The sequence below is a fragment of the Hemitrygon akajei genome, chromosome 17 (genome assembly GCF_048418815.1).
Source record: "Hemitrygon akajei chromosome 17, sHemAka1.3, whole genome shotgun sequence".
NCBI lineage: Eukaryota > Metazoa > Chordata > Chondrichthyes > Myliobatiformes > Dasyatidae > Hemitrygon > Hemitrygon akajei.
In genome coordinates this window covers 17,688,853-17,708,004 of record NC_133140.1, presented here as the reverse complement: position 1 = coordinate 17,708,004, position 19,152 = coordinate 17,688,853, and the positions used below count along the sequence as shown (strand labels likewise).

Genomic DNA, 19,152 nt, shown 5'->3' with positions numbered 1-19,152 from the left:
ACAGTCAGAGTCTTGACGTCAATAGGTAGCAGCTTACCACCAGCTTCCCAAAGGCATTCAGGATGAGCGAAAATGCAGATGCCCTCGTCATATAAACTAACAAAATAGTTGTTGCAATCTTACACTCTTGATTTTGTTGGAAATATCTAGAAAAGAGAAAATATCAAAATAGAAAACAGAACAATGGAATTTGAATTATTCCATTTATAAGAAGAGTTATGCAATTGTTCCATGGTAAGTTTACATTGTTATATTTTTACCCTGCAGTACGCAGAGTTCTTTGTATAATGTGATACTGGGTGAGCTTAGCTTGGCTCCTGGTGACCTTGGGCACGAACATTGTATTTGACGTGTTAGAGAAGGAAATAAGGTTTGCTTTACCTTTGTGTAACTTCCTGCTGCTCAGAATAGTTTTCATCTTTGTGAGTCTGTCCATCAAAGTCATGAGCAATGTCAGAGCTCACCTGAGCTGCCCAATAGGTGTCACGTGGTCACAGGTCTGAGGCGGCATAGTACGTTGAAAGACTGAAAGAATACAGGGATATTGCTGGCACTAGAGACCCACATTATAGGGGAAGGTTGAATAGATTAGGACTTTATTCACTGGGGCACAGGAGAATGAGGGGAAATTTGACAGAGATATATAAAATTATGAGGGGTATACAGTAGATAGGATAAATGCAAGCAGGCTTTTTCTTCTGAGGTTGGATAAGACTAGAACTAGAGGCCATAGGTCAAGGGTGATAGGTGACATATTTAAGGGAAATCAGAGAGGGATCTTCTTCACTCAGAAGGTAGTGAGTGTGTGGAATGAGCTACCATTGAAAGTGGTGAATGTGAGTTCAATTTCAATATTTAAGAGAAATTTGGATAAGCACATAATGGGGGGGAGTATGGGGGGAGTTTGGGGGAGTAATGTTTCATCAGGATTAGACGGGCTGAGGGGTCTGTTTCTGTGCTGTAGTGCTCAATGACCCTATGACCACCGGTCATATCAATGTACAAAAATACCGAAGATCACACAGGAGTTTTCTCCCAAAGCAAAGACTGTTTGCTAAGATTACATACAATTGGGCTGAGGAGTGGCAGGTAGAGTTTTAGTTCTGATAATTGCAAGGTGTTGCATTTTAGTAAGGCCTACATAGAGAGATCGTTTTCCTTGGAAGTGGCAACTCCGGTAGACAGGAAGGCAAAGAAGGCATTTGACATCTTTGATTTTATTGGTCAGGAGCTGTGGTGTACAAGACTGCATACAGTTCTATTCGCCCAGCTATAGAAATAATATCATTAAACCGGAGAGGATATAGATATATTTATGAGGATGTTTCTGGGACTGAAGGATTTAAGTTATGAAGAAAGCGTGGATAACCTGGGACTTTATTCCCTGAAGCATAGGAGGCTGAGGGGTGACCTAAAAGCAAGGGTTCCCAACCTTTCTTATGCCTTGGACCAATATCATTAATCAAGGAGTCCATGGACCCCAGGTTAGGAACCCCTAATCTAAAGAGTTTTATAACATTGTATTGGGCACAGATGAGGTGAACAACCACAATCTTTAAGGGAGTCCAAAACCAAAGAACAGAGGTTGAAAGCAATAGGGAATAAGTTTAAATGAGACCTGAGGGGTAAGTTTTTCACACAGACGGTGGTGACTATGTGGAATGAGTTGCCAGAGGAGATGGTAGAGGTGGATAGAGATATGACATTTAAAAGACATGGAAAAAGGTACATGAATAGGAAAAGTTTCAAAATTCAAAGTTAATTTATTGTCAAAATAGATAGAGGTATGTGTTATCATATCCTACCTTGAGATTTCTTTTCTTGCAGGCATTTACAAGAAAAATAAAGAAATAAAATATTATTTACATGGAACACAGTAATCTACAGCACATTACTGACCCTTTGGCCCACAATATTGTGCCAACCACGTAATCTATTCTAGAAACTGTCCAGGATTACCCTACTGCATAGCCCTCTATTTTCCTAAGCTCCATGTACCTATCTAAGAGGCCCTTAAAAGTCCTCATTGTATCTGCTTCCACCACTGCCGGCAGTGCATTCCATGCACCCACCACTCTCTGTGTGAAAAACTTATCTCTGACATCCCCTTGGTACCTATTTCCAAGCACCCTAAAACTGTGCCCCCTGACGTTAGCCATTTCAGCCCTGGGAAACAGCCTCTGGCTATCCCATAATCAATGCCTCTCATCATCTTATACACCTCTCACCCTCTCAACCTAGTTGAGACCAAGTTCACTCAACCTATTCTCATAAGGCACACTCTCTAATCCAGGCAACTTCCTTGTAAATTTCCTCTGCAGTCTTTCTATAGTATCCACATCCTTCTTGTAGTGAGATGACCAGAAATGAACATTGTACTCCAAGTGGGATGTAACTAAGGTCTTATATACTATAACGTTACCTCACGGCCCTTGAACTCAATCCCATAGATGATGAATGCAACGCACCATACGCCCTCTTAACAACACTGTCAACCCGCACAGCAGCTTTGAGTGTCCTATGGACATGGACCCCAAGATATCTCTGGTCCTTCACAATGCCATGCGTCTTACCATTAATACTATAACCTGTCTTCAAATTTGACCTACCAAATTGAACCACTTCATACTTATCTGGGTTAAATTCCATCTGCCACTTCTCAGCTCAGTTCTGCATCCTATCGATGTCCCGCTGTAACCTCTGACAGCCCTCCACACCATCCACAACACCTCCAACCTTTGTGTCATCAGCAAACTTACTAACCCACACTTCTACTTCTTCAACCAGGTCATTTTTAAAAATCACAAAGAAGAGGGGTCCCAGAACAGATCCCTGAGGCACACCACTGGTCACCAACCTCCATGTGGAAAACGAACCATCTACAACCACCCTTTGCCTTCTACGGACAAGTTAATTCTGGATCCACAAAGCGAGGTCTCCTTGGATCCTATGCCTCCTTACTTTCTAAATGAGCCTTGCATGGAGAATCTTATCAGATGCGTTACTGAAATCCATATACACAACATCCACTGCTCTACCTTCATCAATGTGTTTTGTTATTTATTAATTTATCTAGAGATCCAACACGGTTACAGGCCCTTCCAGCCCAACCACCCCACGCTTCATAATTACTCCCATGTGACCAATTAACTTGCTAATTCATACATCCATGAACTGTTTGTTCTTCTGCCATCAGGTAAACGTTACAGGAGCATCAAAACTAAAACCACAAGGCTACTAAACAGTTTCCTCCCACAGGCAGTCAGACTGCTAAATAGCTGTTCTACCTGACTCTGCTTTGGACACTTATAACTTGTTTTTAACTGACATGTGGCTGTTGTGTTTTATTATTTATTGTTATGTTTATTATTTAGTGTTGCGTTTGTTATGTGATGATTGCACTGCTCCTGGGAAACGCTGTCTCATTCTGCCCTGCAGAGCTGATGTACGGTTAGAATGACAATAAAGTTTTTGAATCTTTTTTGAATCTTGAATTTTTGGAATGTGGGAGGAAACCAGAGCACCAGGAGGAAACCCACATGGTCATGGGGAAAATATACAAACTCCTTATAGACTGCAGCAGGATTGAACCCAGGTTGCTGGCACTGTAGTGGTGTTGTGCTATTTTGCCATCCTGTATCTATGAAATAGAAACTACAAAAAAAATAAACAAAGACTGACAAACAGTCAATGTGCAAAACAAAAATACTGAGAACATGTTTTGTCAAAGAGGTTTAGAGGATATGCGGTAAACTCCAATTGTAGCTCATCACCTCAGGTTTACCTCATCACCTCAAATCTGGCTTCAAATCATTCAGATTTCAGAATTCCTGTCATTCAAGATAAGATTACAACCTATTGAATATTATAAGGTCTAGACAGAGTTCAATGCAGGAAAATGGGACTAGCTTATATAAAACAACTTAGGTGGCATGGTCAGGTTGAGCTGAGGGTCCAGCTTCCTTGCTATATAACCCAACGACTCTATAACAATCATTGCTAATGTTTCTATGAACTACAGTATGTATATAGATAAAGCTGTGACAAGCATACCTTCTGGACCTTGAATAAGAGTAAAAGGGAAGCAATCAGCTTCAAGTAGGGTCAGAGGAGAGGCCTACCACTTGGAAGGCCCCAACAGGATTCATACCAACTAGTCAGAAACCAACATGGTGAAATAGACCAAAATGATATAGTCTTTTTGGTATTTCAAAGATAAAAATAAACTTTCTATATATAGAAGGGAAGGGATTTTTTTTTTAACACTCCCGTCCCTCTGTTAAGAAGGCAAGACAGTGACTATACTTCATTGGGAGTTTGAAGAGATTTGGCATGTCAACAAATACATTCAAAAACTTTTATAGTTGTTCAGTGGAGAGCATTCTGAGAGGATGCATCACTGCCTGGTATGGGGTGTGGGGGAGGGGCTACTTCACAGGACCGAAAGAAGCTGCAGAGGTTTGTAAATCTAGTCAGCTCCATCTTGGGTACAAGCCTACAAAGTACCCAGGATGTCATCAGGGAGCAGTGTCTCAGAAAGGCAGCATCCATTATTAAGGACCTCCAACACCCAGGGCATGCGCTTTTCTCACTGTTACCATCAGGTAGGAGGTACAGAAGCCTGAAGGCACACACTCAGCGATTCAGGAACAATTTCTTCCCCACTGCCATCCGATTCCTAAAAGAATGTTGAATCTTTGGACACTACCTCACTTATTTTTAATATACAGTATTTCTGTTTCTGCATGTTTTTAATCTATTCAATATACATATACTGTAATTGATTTACTTGTTTATTTATTATTTTTTTCTCTCTCTGCTAGATTATGTATTGCATTGAACTGCTGCTACTAAGTTAACAAATTTTACTCCACATGCCAGTGATATTAAACCTGATTCTGATTCTGCTAGACAGTGCATGGCCCGAGCTGGAGAAAGCTGAGAAGCTGGCCCGTGGAGCTGCGTTAAAATGGGCCTCAGGGATCTTCTACCGTCCAGACCAATTAGAGAGATTGGGCCAGTACCGCAAGAGGGAAACCCAAAGAACGTCCTCTGTTCAGTCCAGGCTGAAGGTAAGTGTGAATGGGATCATGTGTGAAAGTGAGGCTGCAACATGTTAATGCACTGCCAAAGGTGTCACTAGGGTGTGAAAGCGGTCCATCCATCAGCTAAAAGAGTAGCTGAGGGTAGTGTCAGATCAAAGGAAAAGTTGAAGAATGAGAACCAAAAAAAATGCTGCAGAAGGTGAAGGCTGACTGTGAGAGAAATTCAGCAAGGAATACAGAAACAAAATTTCTGTGTTACAGCCATAGGTAAAAGTGAAATGATTGACAGTAGTTCATGTGGATCCTTGCCAGCCAGAGACAGGAGGTACAGGGGAAGAAGGAAAATGGCAGAGAAAATAAACAACACACACAAAATGCTGGAGGAACTCGGCAGGCCAGGCAGCATCTCTGGAAAAGAGTACAGTCCACGTTTTGGGTCTAGAAGCCAGGACTATGTGTGTCTTGGATTTCCAGCCTCTGCAGATTTTCTCTTGTTTGTGAGAGGAATTAAACAAATATTTTGTGTGTAGCTTCACATTAGCAATGTAAAAATCTGTAAGGATTTAGTATTAATGAACAGTACTGGAATTATTAATTACACAAGAAGCCAATAGATCTGCAGGAACTGATTGTAACACCTGAGTAGTACCAGTCTTACCGTGTGTGACTCGTCATCCACTCTTTAGAGAAAATCAAATTACACTAGGTGCTAGTAGGCCATCAGAAGAGTCCAGGTAAGGAAAAGGAGACGATGAACAGAAACCACACACTTCTGGAAATAAGGTTTTGCGTATAAGAAAAAAAAATGTACAAAATATTTACATGAGCAAGAACAATTCAAAATTCAACATTCTGTTTAGGTTCCAAATCTCAGATATCAACAAAAGCCAAATTACTGTTTAGTTAGAATCAGTGAACTTCATTAGAATAACCTTTGTTACTCCAATTTCTCTAACTAATTATATCCAGTGTTATTTCCTATTTAAAAGTTTACAGACTAATCTCTCCTTCTTACTTATCCCTAGTTAGTTCAAAACCAAATATAATTCCTATTCTCAAGTATTATAGTTAACTTCAGTTTCAGTTTCAGGCAGTACATCTACAAGTGCAAATACAGTACTTTTTAGTACTTAGTACTAAATTTAGTACTTAGGAATACTAAGAGATAGGATCTACAAGTAATTGGATAGACAGGGACTTATTAGGTGAGTCAACACGGCTTTGTGCATGTTAGGTCATGTTTAACAAATCTATTAGAGTTTTTTGAGGAGGTTACAAGGAAAGTGGATGAAGGGAAGGCAGTGGATGTTGTCTACGTGGACTTCAGTAAGACCTTTGACAAGGTCCCACATGGGAGGTTAGTTAGGAAGATTCAGTCGCTAGGTATACATGGTGATGTGGTAAATTAGATTAGACTTTGGCTCAATTGGAGAAGCCAGAGAGTGGTCGTGGAGGATTGCTTCTCTGAGTGGAGGCCTGTGACTAATGGTGTGCCACAGGGGTCAGTGCTGGGTCCATTGTTATTTGTCATCTATATCAATGATCTGGATGATAATGTGGTAAATTGGATCAGCAAATTTGCTGATGATACAAAGATTGGAGGTGTAGTGGACAGTGAGGAAGGTTTTCAAACTTGCAGAGGGATTTGGACCAGCTGGAAAAATGGGCTGAAAAATGGCAGATAGCAGCTGAATACAGACAAGTGTGAGGTATTGCACTTTAGAAGGACAAACCAAGCTAGAACATACAAGGTAAATGGTAGGGCACTGAGGAGTGCAGTAGAACAGAGGGATCTGGGAATACAGATACATAATTCCCTAAAAGTGGCGTCACAGGTAGATAGGGTAGTAAAGAGAGCTTTTGATACATTGGCCTTTATAAATCAAAGTATTGAGTATAAGAGTTGGAATGTTATGGTGAGGTTGTATAACGTATTGGTGAGGCCGAATTTGGAGTATTGTATACAGTTTTGGTCACTGAATTACAGGAGGATATTAATAAGGTTGAAAGAGTGCAGAGAAGGTTTACAAGGATGTTACTGGGACTTGAGAAACTGAGTTACAGAGAAAGGTTGAATAAGTTAGGACTTTATTCTCTGGAGCATTGAAGAATTAATAGAGGTGTATAAAATTATGATGGGTATAGATAGAGTGAACACAAGCAGGCATTTACCACTGAGTCTAGGGGAGAAAAAAACCAGAGGACATGAGTTAAGGGTGAAGGGGGAAAAGTTTAAAGGGAGCATTATGGAGGGCTTCTTCACACAGAGAGTGGTGGGCATGTGGAATGAACTGCCAGGTGAAGTGGTAAATGTGGGGTCACTTTTAACATTTAAGAAAAACTTGGACAGGTACGTGGATGAGAGGTGTATAGAGGGATATGGGCCAGGTGCAGGTCAGTGGGACTAGGCAGAAAAATGGTTCAGCACAGCCAAGAAGGGCCAAAAGGCCTATTTCTGTGCTGTAATGTTCTATGGTTCTTCACAGTTCGTGTCTTCAGCTTCTAATCGATGCTGCGTTTCTCTCCTTGTCTGTCCTGTGTCCAGCCCGCCCCTTCCTTGCATAGTGTTTGTTTTCAAATTTTCTTTTTTAAAATCGTTTCCATTCCTCCGCAGGTAAAACTTTCTAACATTATAATTTTGGGTTTAATTAACCATGATGATCTGCATGTTATGGAGAAAACTGATGGACTGATTGTCACTTTGCAAAGTTCCACTGATTTAGAGATAAGAATAACTTTACTTCAACCCAGTTAAATGTGAAGTGGTTCATTTTGGTAGGTCAAATATGATGGCAGAATATGATATTAATGGTAAGACTCTTGGTAGTGTGGAGCATCAGAGGGATCTTGGGGTCCGAGTCCATAGGACGCTCAAAGCAGCTGTGCATGTTGACTCTGTGGTTAAGAAGGCATATGGTGTATTGGCCTTCATCAATCATGGAGTTGAATTTAGGAGCTAAGAGGTAATGTTGCAGCTATATAGGACCCTGGTCAGAACCCACTTGGAGTACTGTGCTCAGTTCTGGTTGTCTCACTACAGGAAGGATGTAGAAGCCATAGACAGGGTGCAGAGGAGATTTACAAGGATGTTGCCTGGATTTGGGAGCATGCCTTATGAGAATAGGTTGAGTGAACTCAGTCTTTTTTCCTTGGAGCAACGGAGGATGAGAGGTGACCTGATAGAGGTGTATAAGATGATGAGAGGCATTGATTGTGTGGATAGTCAGAGGCTTTTTCCCAGGGCTGAAATGGTTGCCACAAGAGGACACAGGTTTAAGGTGCTGGGGAGAAGGTACAGAGGAGATGTCAGGGGTAAGTTTTTTACTCAGAAGTGGTGAGTGTTTGGAATGGGCTGCCGGCAATGGTGGTGGAGGCGGATATGATAGGATCTTTTAAGAGACTTTTAGATAGGTACATGGAGCTTAGTAAAATAGAGGGCTATAGGTAAGCCTAGTAATTTCTGAGGTAGGGACATGTTCTTTGTGGGCTGAAGGGCCTGTATTGTGCTGTAGGTTTTCTATGTTTCCATTAGTTGTCACATGTATCTCAAAACATACAGTACAGCGAAATAGGGTGATTGCGTGAAATCAAATCAGTGAAGATTGTGCTCAGCAGCCTGCAAGTATCGCCATATCTCCAGCACTCTAATAGCGTGCCCACAACTCACTAACCCTAATGTGTATGTCTTTGCAATATGGGAGGAAACTGGCGTGGTCATGCAGAGAATGTACAAACTCCTTTCAGACAGTAGCAGGAATCGAACATCGATCTTACAGCTGGTACTGTAATAGTGTCACGCTTTTCAGAAGCTGAAAGCACTAAGTGTAACTGCACTGCTTAAAAATGAAGGGAGAGAGAGAACTGATGGCCAATTAGCCTGCGATATGTTGATTGAAATTCTACATTTCCTTAAGACATAGAAGGAACATATTAAGCCCATAGAGTCCTGCTGGCTCTCAGTGCCATTCCATTCCCCCCACCCCACTAACTTACCCTGTCACCTATTCTCCACATGGTCCCATCAAAGCGCAACACCTCACCCCCAGATTCTACCTCTTACCTACACAGGAAGAACAATGTACAGCAGCCAATCGGCCTACCAAACCACATGTCCTTAGGATGTAGAAAGAAACTGGAGCACCCAGGGAAACCCATATAGACACAGGGAGAATGTGCAAATTCCACAAAGACAGTAGCTGGGATTAGCCTCGAGCATGGGTTACTGCAGATGTGACGTATTAGCTCTAGTAAATATGCCACTGGGCCGACCACACTAGAATCTACAATGAAGAATGCGGTAATGGTCTTAAGATATCTTGCACAAGCTTTGGCCAATGCCCCACCTACTCATAAACCTTTGTCTTCTCTCTCTGTGACCATCTTATGATTCCTCCCGAAGCTGAACCAGAACCAAGCTTTCCGCAAGGACTTAACCTTTCCCATAGTCTGGGCTGCAGTTGTATTGCCCCTGGGTACCCTCCTGCTGCTGCCCCTACCTCCAGACCAGGAACTGAGTGCTGATTGCTGGCGTCCCACCTAGAGAACTGCCCTCTTCTGCTGCCAAAATGGGATGGTGTCCATTAATCAAGTCAAGTCAAGTCAAGTCAACTTTTATTGTCATTTCGACCATAACTGCTGGTACAGTGCATAGTAAAAATGAGACAACGTTTTTCAGGACCATGGTTTACATGACACAGTACAAAAAACTAGACTGAACTACGTAATAAAAAAAAAAACACAGAGAAAGCTATACTAGACCTACACTGGACTGCATAAAGTGCACAAAAACAGTGCAGGCATTACAATAAATAATAAACAGGACAGTAGGGCAAGGTATGAGTCCAGGCTTCGGTGACCCATAAAAACAGGGAAGTCGCTGCACTGTGGGGAAGAGTAGCGATTGGTAATTGGCAATTGGTAGATTATTGTCACATATACTGAGATACAGTGAAAAGCATGTCTTGCATTGCTGTTCAAACAGATCAGATCATTATACAGTGCAATGAGGTAGAACAAGGTAAAGCAATAACAGAATGTAGAATAAACTGTAACAGCTACAGAGAAAGTGCAATGCAGGTAAACAGTAAAGTGCAACGTTTCAACAGGTCATCAACAAGATGCTCAGTTATGCTGAAAAGTGGCCAATGATGTTCAATGCAGAAAAAAATGTGAAGTGATGCACATTGGAAGGCTGAACAAGGTAAATGGCAAAATTCTTGGCAGTATGGAGGAACAAAGGATCTTGGGGTTTTTACAAATTTCTGCAGCTTCTTTTGGTTCTGTGCAGTAGCACTCCCATACCAGACAGTTATGCAGCCTGTCAGAATGCTCTCCATGGTGCATCTATAGAAGTTTTTGAGTGTATTTGTTGACATACCAAATCCCTTCAAACTCCTAATGAAGTATAGTCACTGTCTTGCCTTCTTTATAATTGCATCGATATGTTGGGACCAGGTTAGATCATCAGAGACCTTGGCACCCAGGAACTTGAAACTACTCACTCTCTCCACTTCTGATCCCTATGAGGATTGGTATGTGTTCCTTCATCTTACCCTTCCTGAAGTCCACAATCAGCTCTTTCATCTTGCTGAAGTTGAATGCAAGGTTGTTGCTGCAACTCTACTCCATTTGTTGGTATATTTCAGTCCTATATGCCCTCTCATCTCCATCTGGGATTCTACCAACAATGGCTGTATCATTAGCAAATTTATAGATGGTATTTGAGCTATGCCTAGCCACACAGTCATGGGTATAGAGAGAGTAGAGCAGTGGGTTAAGCACACACCCCTGAGGTGCACCAGCATTGATTGTCAGCGAGGACGAGATGTTATCACCAATCCACACAGATTGTGGGCTTTCAGTTAGGAAGTCAAGGATCCAATTGCAGTGGGAGGTACAGAGGCCCAAGTTTTGTAACTTCTCAATCAGGATTGTGGGAATGATGGAATTTAAATGCTGAGCTCTAGTCGATTTACAGACCTTCGTTGCCAGACTTCAGCAGACGATGTACCTCCTGGTTCATCCACAGTTTTGATTTGGGAATGTACAATAAGTCACATACTCATCCACACTGATTTTAATGAAGTCAATAGCAACTGCAGCAGACTCATCCAGATTTGAAGACAAATCCCTGAATACAGTCCAGTCCACCGATTCAAAGCAGTCCTATAGACACTCTTGTGCTTCCCTTGTCCATACCTTCTCGGTCCTCACTACTGGTGCTGCAGTCTTCAGTCTCTGCCTATACCCAGGGAGTAGAAGTACAGCCAGATCATCAGACTTCCCAAAGTGAGGGCGTGAAATAGAACAGTAGGCATTCTTGATGGTGGTGTAGAAATGGTACAGTGAGTTGTTTCCTCTGGTATTTCAAGTGGTCTATTGAAGGTAATTGCTTAGTAATTTTTTCAGACTGGCCTAGTTAAAATCTCCCAAAATGATGGTGAAAGCATTAGGATGCGTTATTTCATGCATTTTGCTCAGATCATCTAAAGCCTGATTGACATTGGCCTGAGGTGGAATGTATACCACTACCAAAACGATCACAGAAATCTCCCGCAATAGGTAAAAAGGACGGTACTTAACCCTTCCCTCAATTCCTCAAAGTTGCCTTGCAGGTTGATAGAGTGGTTAAGAATGTGTTAGAAGTGTTGGCCTTCATTAGCAGGGAGATTAAGTTCAAGTACAGTGAGATTATATTTCAGCTTTATAAAACTCAGGTCTGCCTGGTTTACCACCAATCATGAAGCTAGACTTCTGAGGGGACAGGAATATCCACGACCAAGTCTCATCCAGTGAAAACCATTGCAAAGATTCAGTAATGCCATACTTATAGTTTGGGAAACACAAGTGCTTAGTTTCACTTTTTTAGCTATGATTCTAAAACAGATACTCACTCGACAAACAAGAGGAAACCTACAGATGCTGGAAATCCGAATAACATACACAAAATGCTGGAGGAACTCAGCAGGCCAGGCAGCATCTATGGAAAAAAGTACAGTTGACATTTCGGGCCGAAACCCTTCAGCAGCACTGGAGAAAAAAGCCGAAGGGTTTCAGCCCAAAATGTCGACTGTACTTTTTTGCATAGATGCTGCCTGGCCTGCTGAGTTCCTCCACCATTTTGCGTGTGTTACTAACATATTCACTCTGCCTTGCAGCATTGAAATATTTCCATTGTGGCTACTCACTCCTCCATAAACAGAACTCACAGGACCCCTTATCTTTCGGAAATGCTCAGGAGAATGCAAGGGAGGTTCAACAGAAATGTAGCAGAGCTGAGGTGACAGGGGATGATATGTAGAGAGGGCAGAAAAACCAAAGTTATACATAGAGTAAAGAGGATTAAAGGAATATGTAGTAAAGTCAAGTTGACTTTCATTATCATTCGCACGCAAGTTATAGGTACAATAAAAAAATTGCTAGCAGCAGTATCACAGGCACATAAGTTTAGATCAAACACCGAATAATGATTATACATGAATTACACAAACTGAAAACAGACTGTGCAATTAAGACATTGGTGCAAAAGAAAACACAATGAGAGAAGTCTATGGTAGTGCAAGAGGTACCCCATAGTGTTCAGTTGCTGAAGTAGGGATAAAGTTTCACAGGTTGGTTCAAAAATCTTATGGTTGTGAGCAAAGTAGCTGTTTCTGAATGCGGAGGATTTTGATGGAAGCAGTGGGAAGAGAGCATGACCTGGAGTGTGAGGATCTTTGATGACCCAGCACCTCATTGATGGGAATTGCTGTGTGTGTAATGGACCAGTCTGTGTCCTCCACTCCCTGCACCCTGTTGCATTCCTGTGTGTTGGAATTGCTGTACCAGACCATGCATGATGCAACCAGCCAGGATATTTTCAATATTACTTTGATTTAAGTTTTTTTAAGAGTATGTGATGACATGGCAAATCTCCTTAAACTTCTAAGCAATATTCCAAATTTCAGAATCAGGTTTATTATCACTGAAAGATAGAAGCACAGAAAACCTACAGCACAATACAGGCCCATCGGCCCACAAAGCTGTGCCAGACATGTCCTTACCTTAGAAATTACCTAGGGTTACCCATAGCCCTCTATTGTTCTAAGTTCCATGTACCTATCCAGGAGTCTCTTAAAAGACCCTATCGTATCCGCCTCCACCACCATCGCTGACAGCCCATTCCACGCACTCAACACTCTCTGTGTAAAAAATTTACCTCTGACATCTCCTTTGTACCTACTTCCAAGCACCTTAAAACTGTGCCCTCTCGTGTTAGCCATTTCAGCCCTGGGAAAAAGCCTCTGACCATCCACACGATCAATTGCCTCTCATCAGTTTATACACCTCTATTAGGTCACCTCTATCAGATGTTGTGAAATTTGTTGTTTTGTGTCAGCACCACTGTGTAATAAATAAAATACACTACAAATTTAAAAAAATAAATAAGTAGTGCAAAAATAGTGAAATAGTGTTCATGTGTTCATTGTCTGTTCAAACATCTGCTGGCAGTGGGGAAGAAGCTATTCTTAAAATGCTGAGTATGTGTTTTCAAGCTCCTTTACCTCCTCCCCAATGGTAGTAATGAGATGAGGCAGTGGGAGGCCTTAACCTTGGATGTTGCATTTTCGAGGCATCACGTTTTGACTATGTCCTCAATAGTGAGAAGATTTGTGACTTTGATGAAGCTGTTTATAATATTACAATTAAGATGAATTCTGCTAAGAGAGAAAGGGAGGAACTGTTTCCACTAGCAGGAAGGTTAGTGCTTAGAGGTCATATACAAGACAATTGGAAACTAATCCAGGGCAAGTGAGGAGCAAGAGAATTTTTTCCTGTGTAACACTCTCACAAGGGTTTATATACAAACTTGGCTCGTTAGCTAACTCTGCTAACAGCCACAGACTCAGTGATGAGAAGGACACCTTTCATAAACAATGTACATCTAGGGTTGGTGTGATTTGGGGTTCAACCAAATAGGAATGTCATGATGTTCCGTTTAAGGAAACCTCGATTTGAGTGAATACTGTGTAAGAACTGCCCATACACAGTTATTGGTAGCCCAGACATGACAGATCATACACCAGAATAAAATTATAAAGGAAGTATATTTACCAAGTTCATCTTTATCAAACAGTTAATAGAAAAAGAAAAGAAAAGGGCCCAATGTGCACATAGTCGTTGGAGATCATATTGGAGTCTTCGGGTGTGTATCTTTTATTCACGTGCTAGACAGCACCGTCCACATTCTAAACTTCACTTGGAATCCATCTCAAATAGACAGACTCTCTCAGGAGTATTGGCTCTTCCTCCTTGTGGCCATTCATCTGCACAAAGCACTTCTTGTAAAGGGATCTCTCCTTCCAACAGCTTTCTGTGGCATCATTTGGGGGTTATATGGGAGGCAGGGTTTGAGGGTCGGCACAACATCATGGGCCGAAGGGCCTGTAATGTGCTGTACTATTCTATGTTTTATGTTCTATGTTCTATCCCTTGTGCCCTGTTCCACAGCTTCCAGCAAAAAGACCCCAAATCAGACTACTGTCCTTCAGAAACTCTTCCCCACAGCTCTCTGGGACCTTCTCTCACATCCACAAACCTGATTGGCTGACTCACATTCCAAAGTTGGACAACATGTGTCTTTATCTTTAAAGACAAAACACACTTTCCAGCATGGCACACCGCCTTTAGCAGAAAGCTGCTAATATAAACTACCTCACAGCATAGTAGTAGGAATCTTAACCAAGGAATTTTACCTGTTACTCAGCATACAGTGTATTACAAAAGGCTGGATAACATACATGAAGAAGTAAGTTAGAATAATGCTTGCAAGCATAAAAACTACAAGGTTATGAGGCAAGAAAGGGACTTCCTTTATTTCAGAATGGAAGCCTTTTGTACGATGCTGTCTGTGTCACTCCAGAGAAAGCAGAATAACAGCAGAGAAGGTGCAGAGGGTCTTTGGTGCAGCGGGTTCATGTTGACCATCCAGCATCCATTTACACCACGGGTTCTTAAGCTGTGGTCCATTGGCCCCTCGGGGGTCTGTGGATAGATTCTGGGGAGCCTGTAAACTTGGATGGGAAAAAAATTTACACCTTTATTTTAATAAATCTCCAAATGAAATTTAGCATTTTATATATATTACTATATCACAAATTTATTTTTTAGTATTTTGATAACTGGATCTGAATATAATTGGTTTCTTTTGTAATCCAGCTTCACCAGTTTGCCAAAGGGATCTATGACATTAAAAACGTTAAGAACCCTTGATTTACATTAATCCTCTGCTAATCCCATTTCACTCCCCCCATGTTCCTATCAACTGCTCGCACACAGATTTTCCCACTCACCTACACAACCAACCTGCATACCTTTGGGGTGTAGGAGTGAAGCAGAATACCCAGGGAAAGCCACACAGTCTCAGGGAACATGCAATCATGTCTCTGATCTTGTTAGCAGGATTGGAGGGTGTAGTCATTATACAAGGCTGTCTCAGCAAGTCCTTTTCTGTTTGGAACACAAAGATTTGGTTTGGATACCTAAAATTCTGAGGCACTTATACGGGCCAACAGAAAGAACTGAAAGAGCAACATCTAAAGGATACAGACTTAACTTAGTTGGGATTAGATCAGACTTGAGCAATTTTGTTTACCCTGTCAGTAGTTGGTATACCTAACTCTTACAGGGGTTGGTGGAGGCAGAAAGCTTCCCTGTACTTGGACATGGAATTCATCTGAATTTTTGCCCAATATGCACACAGCATGTTGAATGACCTTCTAGTGTAAATTTCTATGATACTTTTCACGGAAAGGCTCCTTCAAAGATTTAGCATTGTGTAACATAAAATATTTTTGGAATTTGTTCTTTCCTGATTCAGCAGCAAGAGGTATCCAAATACAAATGAAGCACAGTACATGCGTTAAGGATTATGCAATTAATTTATTACAGTAAAGAGTGAAATACAAAAAGGATGGAAAATGCTTAATAGAGATAGAGAAGCAAACAAAATAAAACTCATAACCAAGCACTGAACCAATCTATTCAGAGGAATCACAAGTGACGAACAGCCTTTTCTAGTCTTACTTTCTATGCTGTTCTCTCTTCCTTTCTATTTTTCTACATAGACATAGAACAGTATGGCACAGTACAGGCCCTTCGCCCACAATGCTGTGCCAAACATGTACTTACTTTAGAAATTGTCTAGGGTTCCCCATTGCCCTCTATTTTTCTAAGCTCCAGGTACCTATCCAGGAACCTCTTAAAAGACCCTATTGTATCCGCCTCCACCACCGTCACTGGCAGACCATTCCATGCACTCACCCTGACATCCCCCCGTACATACTTCCAAGCACCTTAAAACTGTGCCCTCTTGTGTTAGCCATTTCAGCCCTGGGAAAAAGCCTCTGACTATCCACATGATCAATGCCAGCTTATCATCTCATCATCATTATTTTGCATATTTGTACACGTACCAAGGACAAATCAAGTTGACGTCTTTCCTTACACATAGGCATGACTGGCTGAAGAGTAAGTGTATGGTTCCGATGGAGGGGTGGGAGGTGAGGTGAAGCTGAAACTGCATTTTTCTTTTCTTTTCCGATACTGAGTATCCCGACCATTAGGGTACAGATGGGGAGGAATTGTGAGCCCCAGCTGGGAATGGTGAGAGGGGTATTCCAAAGCTGCACGAGTACACGCGCTCACTGTCCGCCTGAGGGAATGGCTGCTCTTTTGTTTCGCAGTCTGCTGTTCAGTCCTACCTGGAAGGGGTTGGGACAGGCCTCGGGCAGCTAAGAACCTCACTGGATGACGTCCGAGCTGTGTGCCGCACGATGGTGGAGGTGCAAGAGGAGTGCCAGAACAAGGTGAACGGCTTCGAGAGCCTCAGCCAGCTGAGTGGGCTGGTTTCTGACCATGTCCAGTTGTCCACTGCAGTGCACAATCTGCATCAAGTCTTCTCAGGTAAGGAGCCTGCTGAATATTCCACTTGCCTACTTCCCGTTTCCCACCTATTTAAGGATTTTGATGTGATCAGCTTTCTAACAAGTCCTGTTTTCCAAGAGGCTGGCTGGGCCAGAATTACTGACCCAGTACACCGAATGGCCTCACCACCCCAGTTCACGTGGATTGGAGGATGCTTGAAGTCAAAGTCTAGGTCAAGTTCCTGGTCAGAGGAGCAATGGAAAACTTAGTTTCAGCAGCATCTCAGCCACATAGCATCAGATACACAATGTTCACATAAATTAACTGTAAATTATACAGCAGCACAATTTGAACTTCCATCTTGGGCAGAGACTGGTTAGGTTGGTCTTGTTTTCCTGGAGTGAAGGAGGCTAAGACAGGATAGGTGGATGTAGATTATGAGAGGTACAGATAGGGTAGGTGGTCAAATTCCTGATGCCTCATTGGGGTTTCAAATACATCATAGCTTCAGGGTGAGAGGAAGGAGTTTTAAAGACATTTGACAAGGTCCCTCATGAGAGACTCATCCAGAAAGTCATGAGGCATGGGATAAGTGGAACCTTGGCTGTTTGGATAAAAAAATTGGCTTAAAGGAAGAAAGCAAAGGGTAGTTGTAGAAGGAAGGTATTCTGCCTGGAGGTCGGTGACTAGTGGAGTGCCGCAGGGATCTGTCCTGGGACCCCTGCTATTTGTGATTTTTATAATTGACCTGGATGTAGAGGCAGAAGGATGGGTAAGTAAGTTTGCGGATGACACGAAGATTGGAGGAGTTGTGGATGGAGCTGCAGGTTGTTGAAGGTTACAAGAGGATATAGACAGGCTGCAGAGTTGGGCAGAAAAATGGCAGATGGAGTTCAATCCGGACAAGTGTGAGGTGATGCATTTTGAAAGGACAAACCAGAAGACTGAGTACAGGATTAATGGTCAGTTACTTAAGAGTGTGGATGAACAAAGGGACCTTGGGGTTCAAATCCATACATCCATGCAGGTTGAAAGGGTAGTTAAGAAGGCCTATGGGATGCTAGGCTTCATTAACAGGGGGATTGAGTTCAAGAGTAGAGAGGTCATGTTGCAACTCTACAAATCTCTGGTGAGACAGCACTTAGAGTATTGTGCTCAATTTTGGTCACCTCATTACAGGAAGAATGTGGAAGCTATGGAGAGGGTGCAGAGGATATTTACGAGGATGTTGCCTGGTTTGGAGAACAAGTTATATGAAGCAAGGTTAGTAGAGCTGGGACTTTTCTCTTTGGAGAGTAGAAGCATGAGAGGGGATTTGATAGAGGTCTACAAGATTATGAGAGGCATAGATAGGGTGGATAGTCAGTACCTGTTTCCCAGGGCACCAATAGCAAACACCAGAAGGCATATGTACAAAATTAAGGGAGGGAAGTTTAGGGGAGACATCAGGGGTAAGTTTTGTACACAGAGGGTTGTGAGTGCCTGGAATGACTTGCCAGGGATGGTGGTAGAGGCTAAAACATTAGGGGTATTTAAGAGCCTCTTGGACAGGTACATGGATGAAAGAAAAATAGAGGGTTATGGGGTAGTGTGGGTTTAGTACATTTTTTAAGGATTATATGGGTCGGCACAACATGGAAGGCTGAAGGGCCTGTACTGTGCTGTAATGTTCTATGGTTCTATGGGATTTGAGGAGAGAGCTTTCATAACACAAAGAGTAGATGCTACCTGAAACATGCTGGAATCAGAGACAATCACTATGTTTAAGTGGCATTTAGACAGACACTGAGATAAACAAAGCATTGAAAGATCCTAACTTGCACATAGGATGAATGCCGGTTGGCTAAAAGGTCAGCATGTAGCAGATCAAAGAAACTGTTTTTGTGCTGGTGGAATCTATGTTGACCGGCACTAGGACAGCACTGACTCATTGCAACAAGTCTGATGCCTCATCCGGCGACTGGGCAAACACTGACGGGCTCCCTCTGTATACAGGGGATCACTGAGCAGAATTGCTGACATAAATCTCTGCCGTAGCGCTTTTGCCTGAAAGCATTCTGTCTGAGACTGAACCGCAGGAAAAGTTCACAGATCAGAAATTAGTACCTCTTCTTGGACAGACAGCACTTTTACCCACTGAAGTTTGAATGAATTATTAATGAGCAAACCTGTAGTGTCCTGTCCCTTTGTACAATCAGAATCA

The 19,152-nt window shown here is 42.2% G+C and overlaps 1 protein-coding gene across 3 annotated transcripts in view; it reads left to right on the top strand.

Annotated features, from left to right (window-relative positions):
* The window catches only part of exoc3l1 (exocyst complex component 3-like 1), a 103,614-nt gene that overhangs the window by 32,754 nt on the left and 51,708 nt on the right, over positions 1-19,152 (top strand). For all 3 annotated transcript variants that reach the window (XM_073069717.1, XM_073069718.1, XM_073069716.1), the window contains exons 2-3: positions 4,912-5,072; positions 16,769-16,988. In XM_073069717.1, the coding sequence (XP_072925818.1) occupies positions 4,912-5,072; positions 16,769-16,988 (381 nt within the window). The remainder of the gene's footprint in view (positions 1-4,911; positions 5,073-16,768; positions 16,989-19,152) is intronic.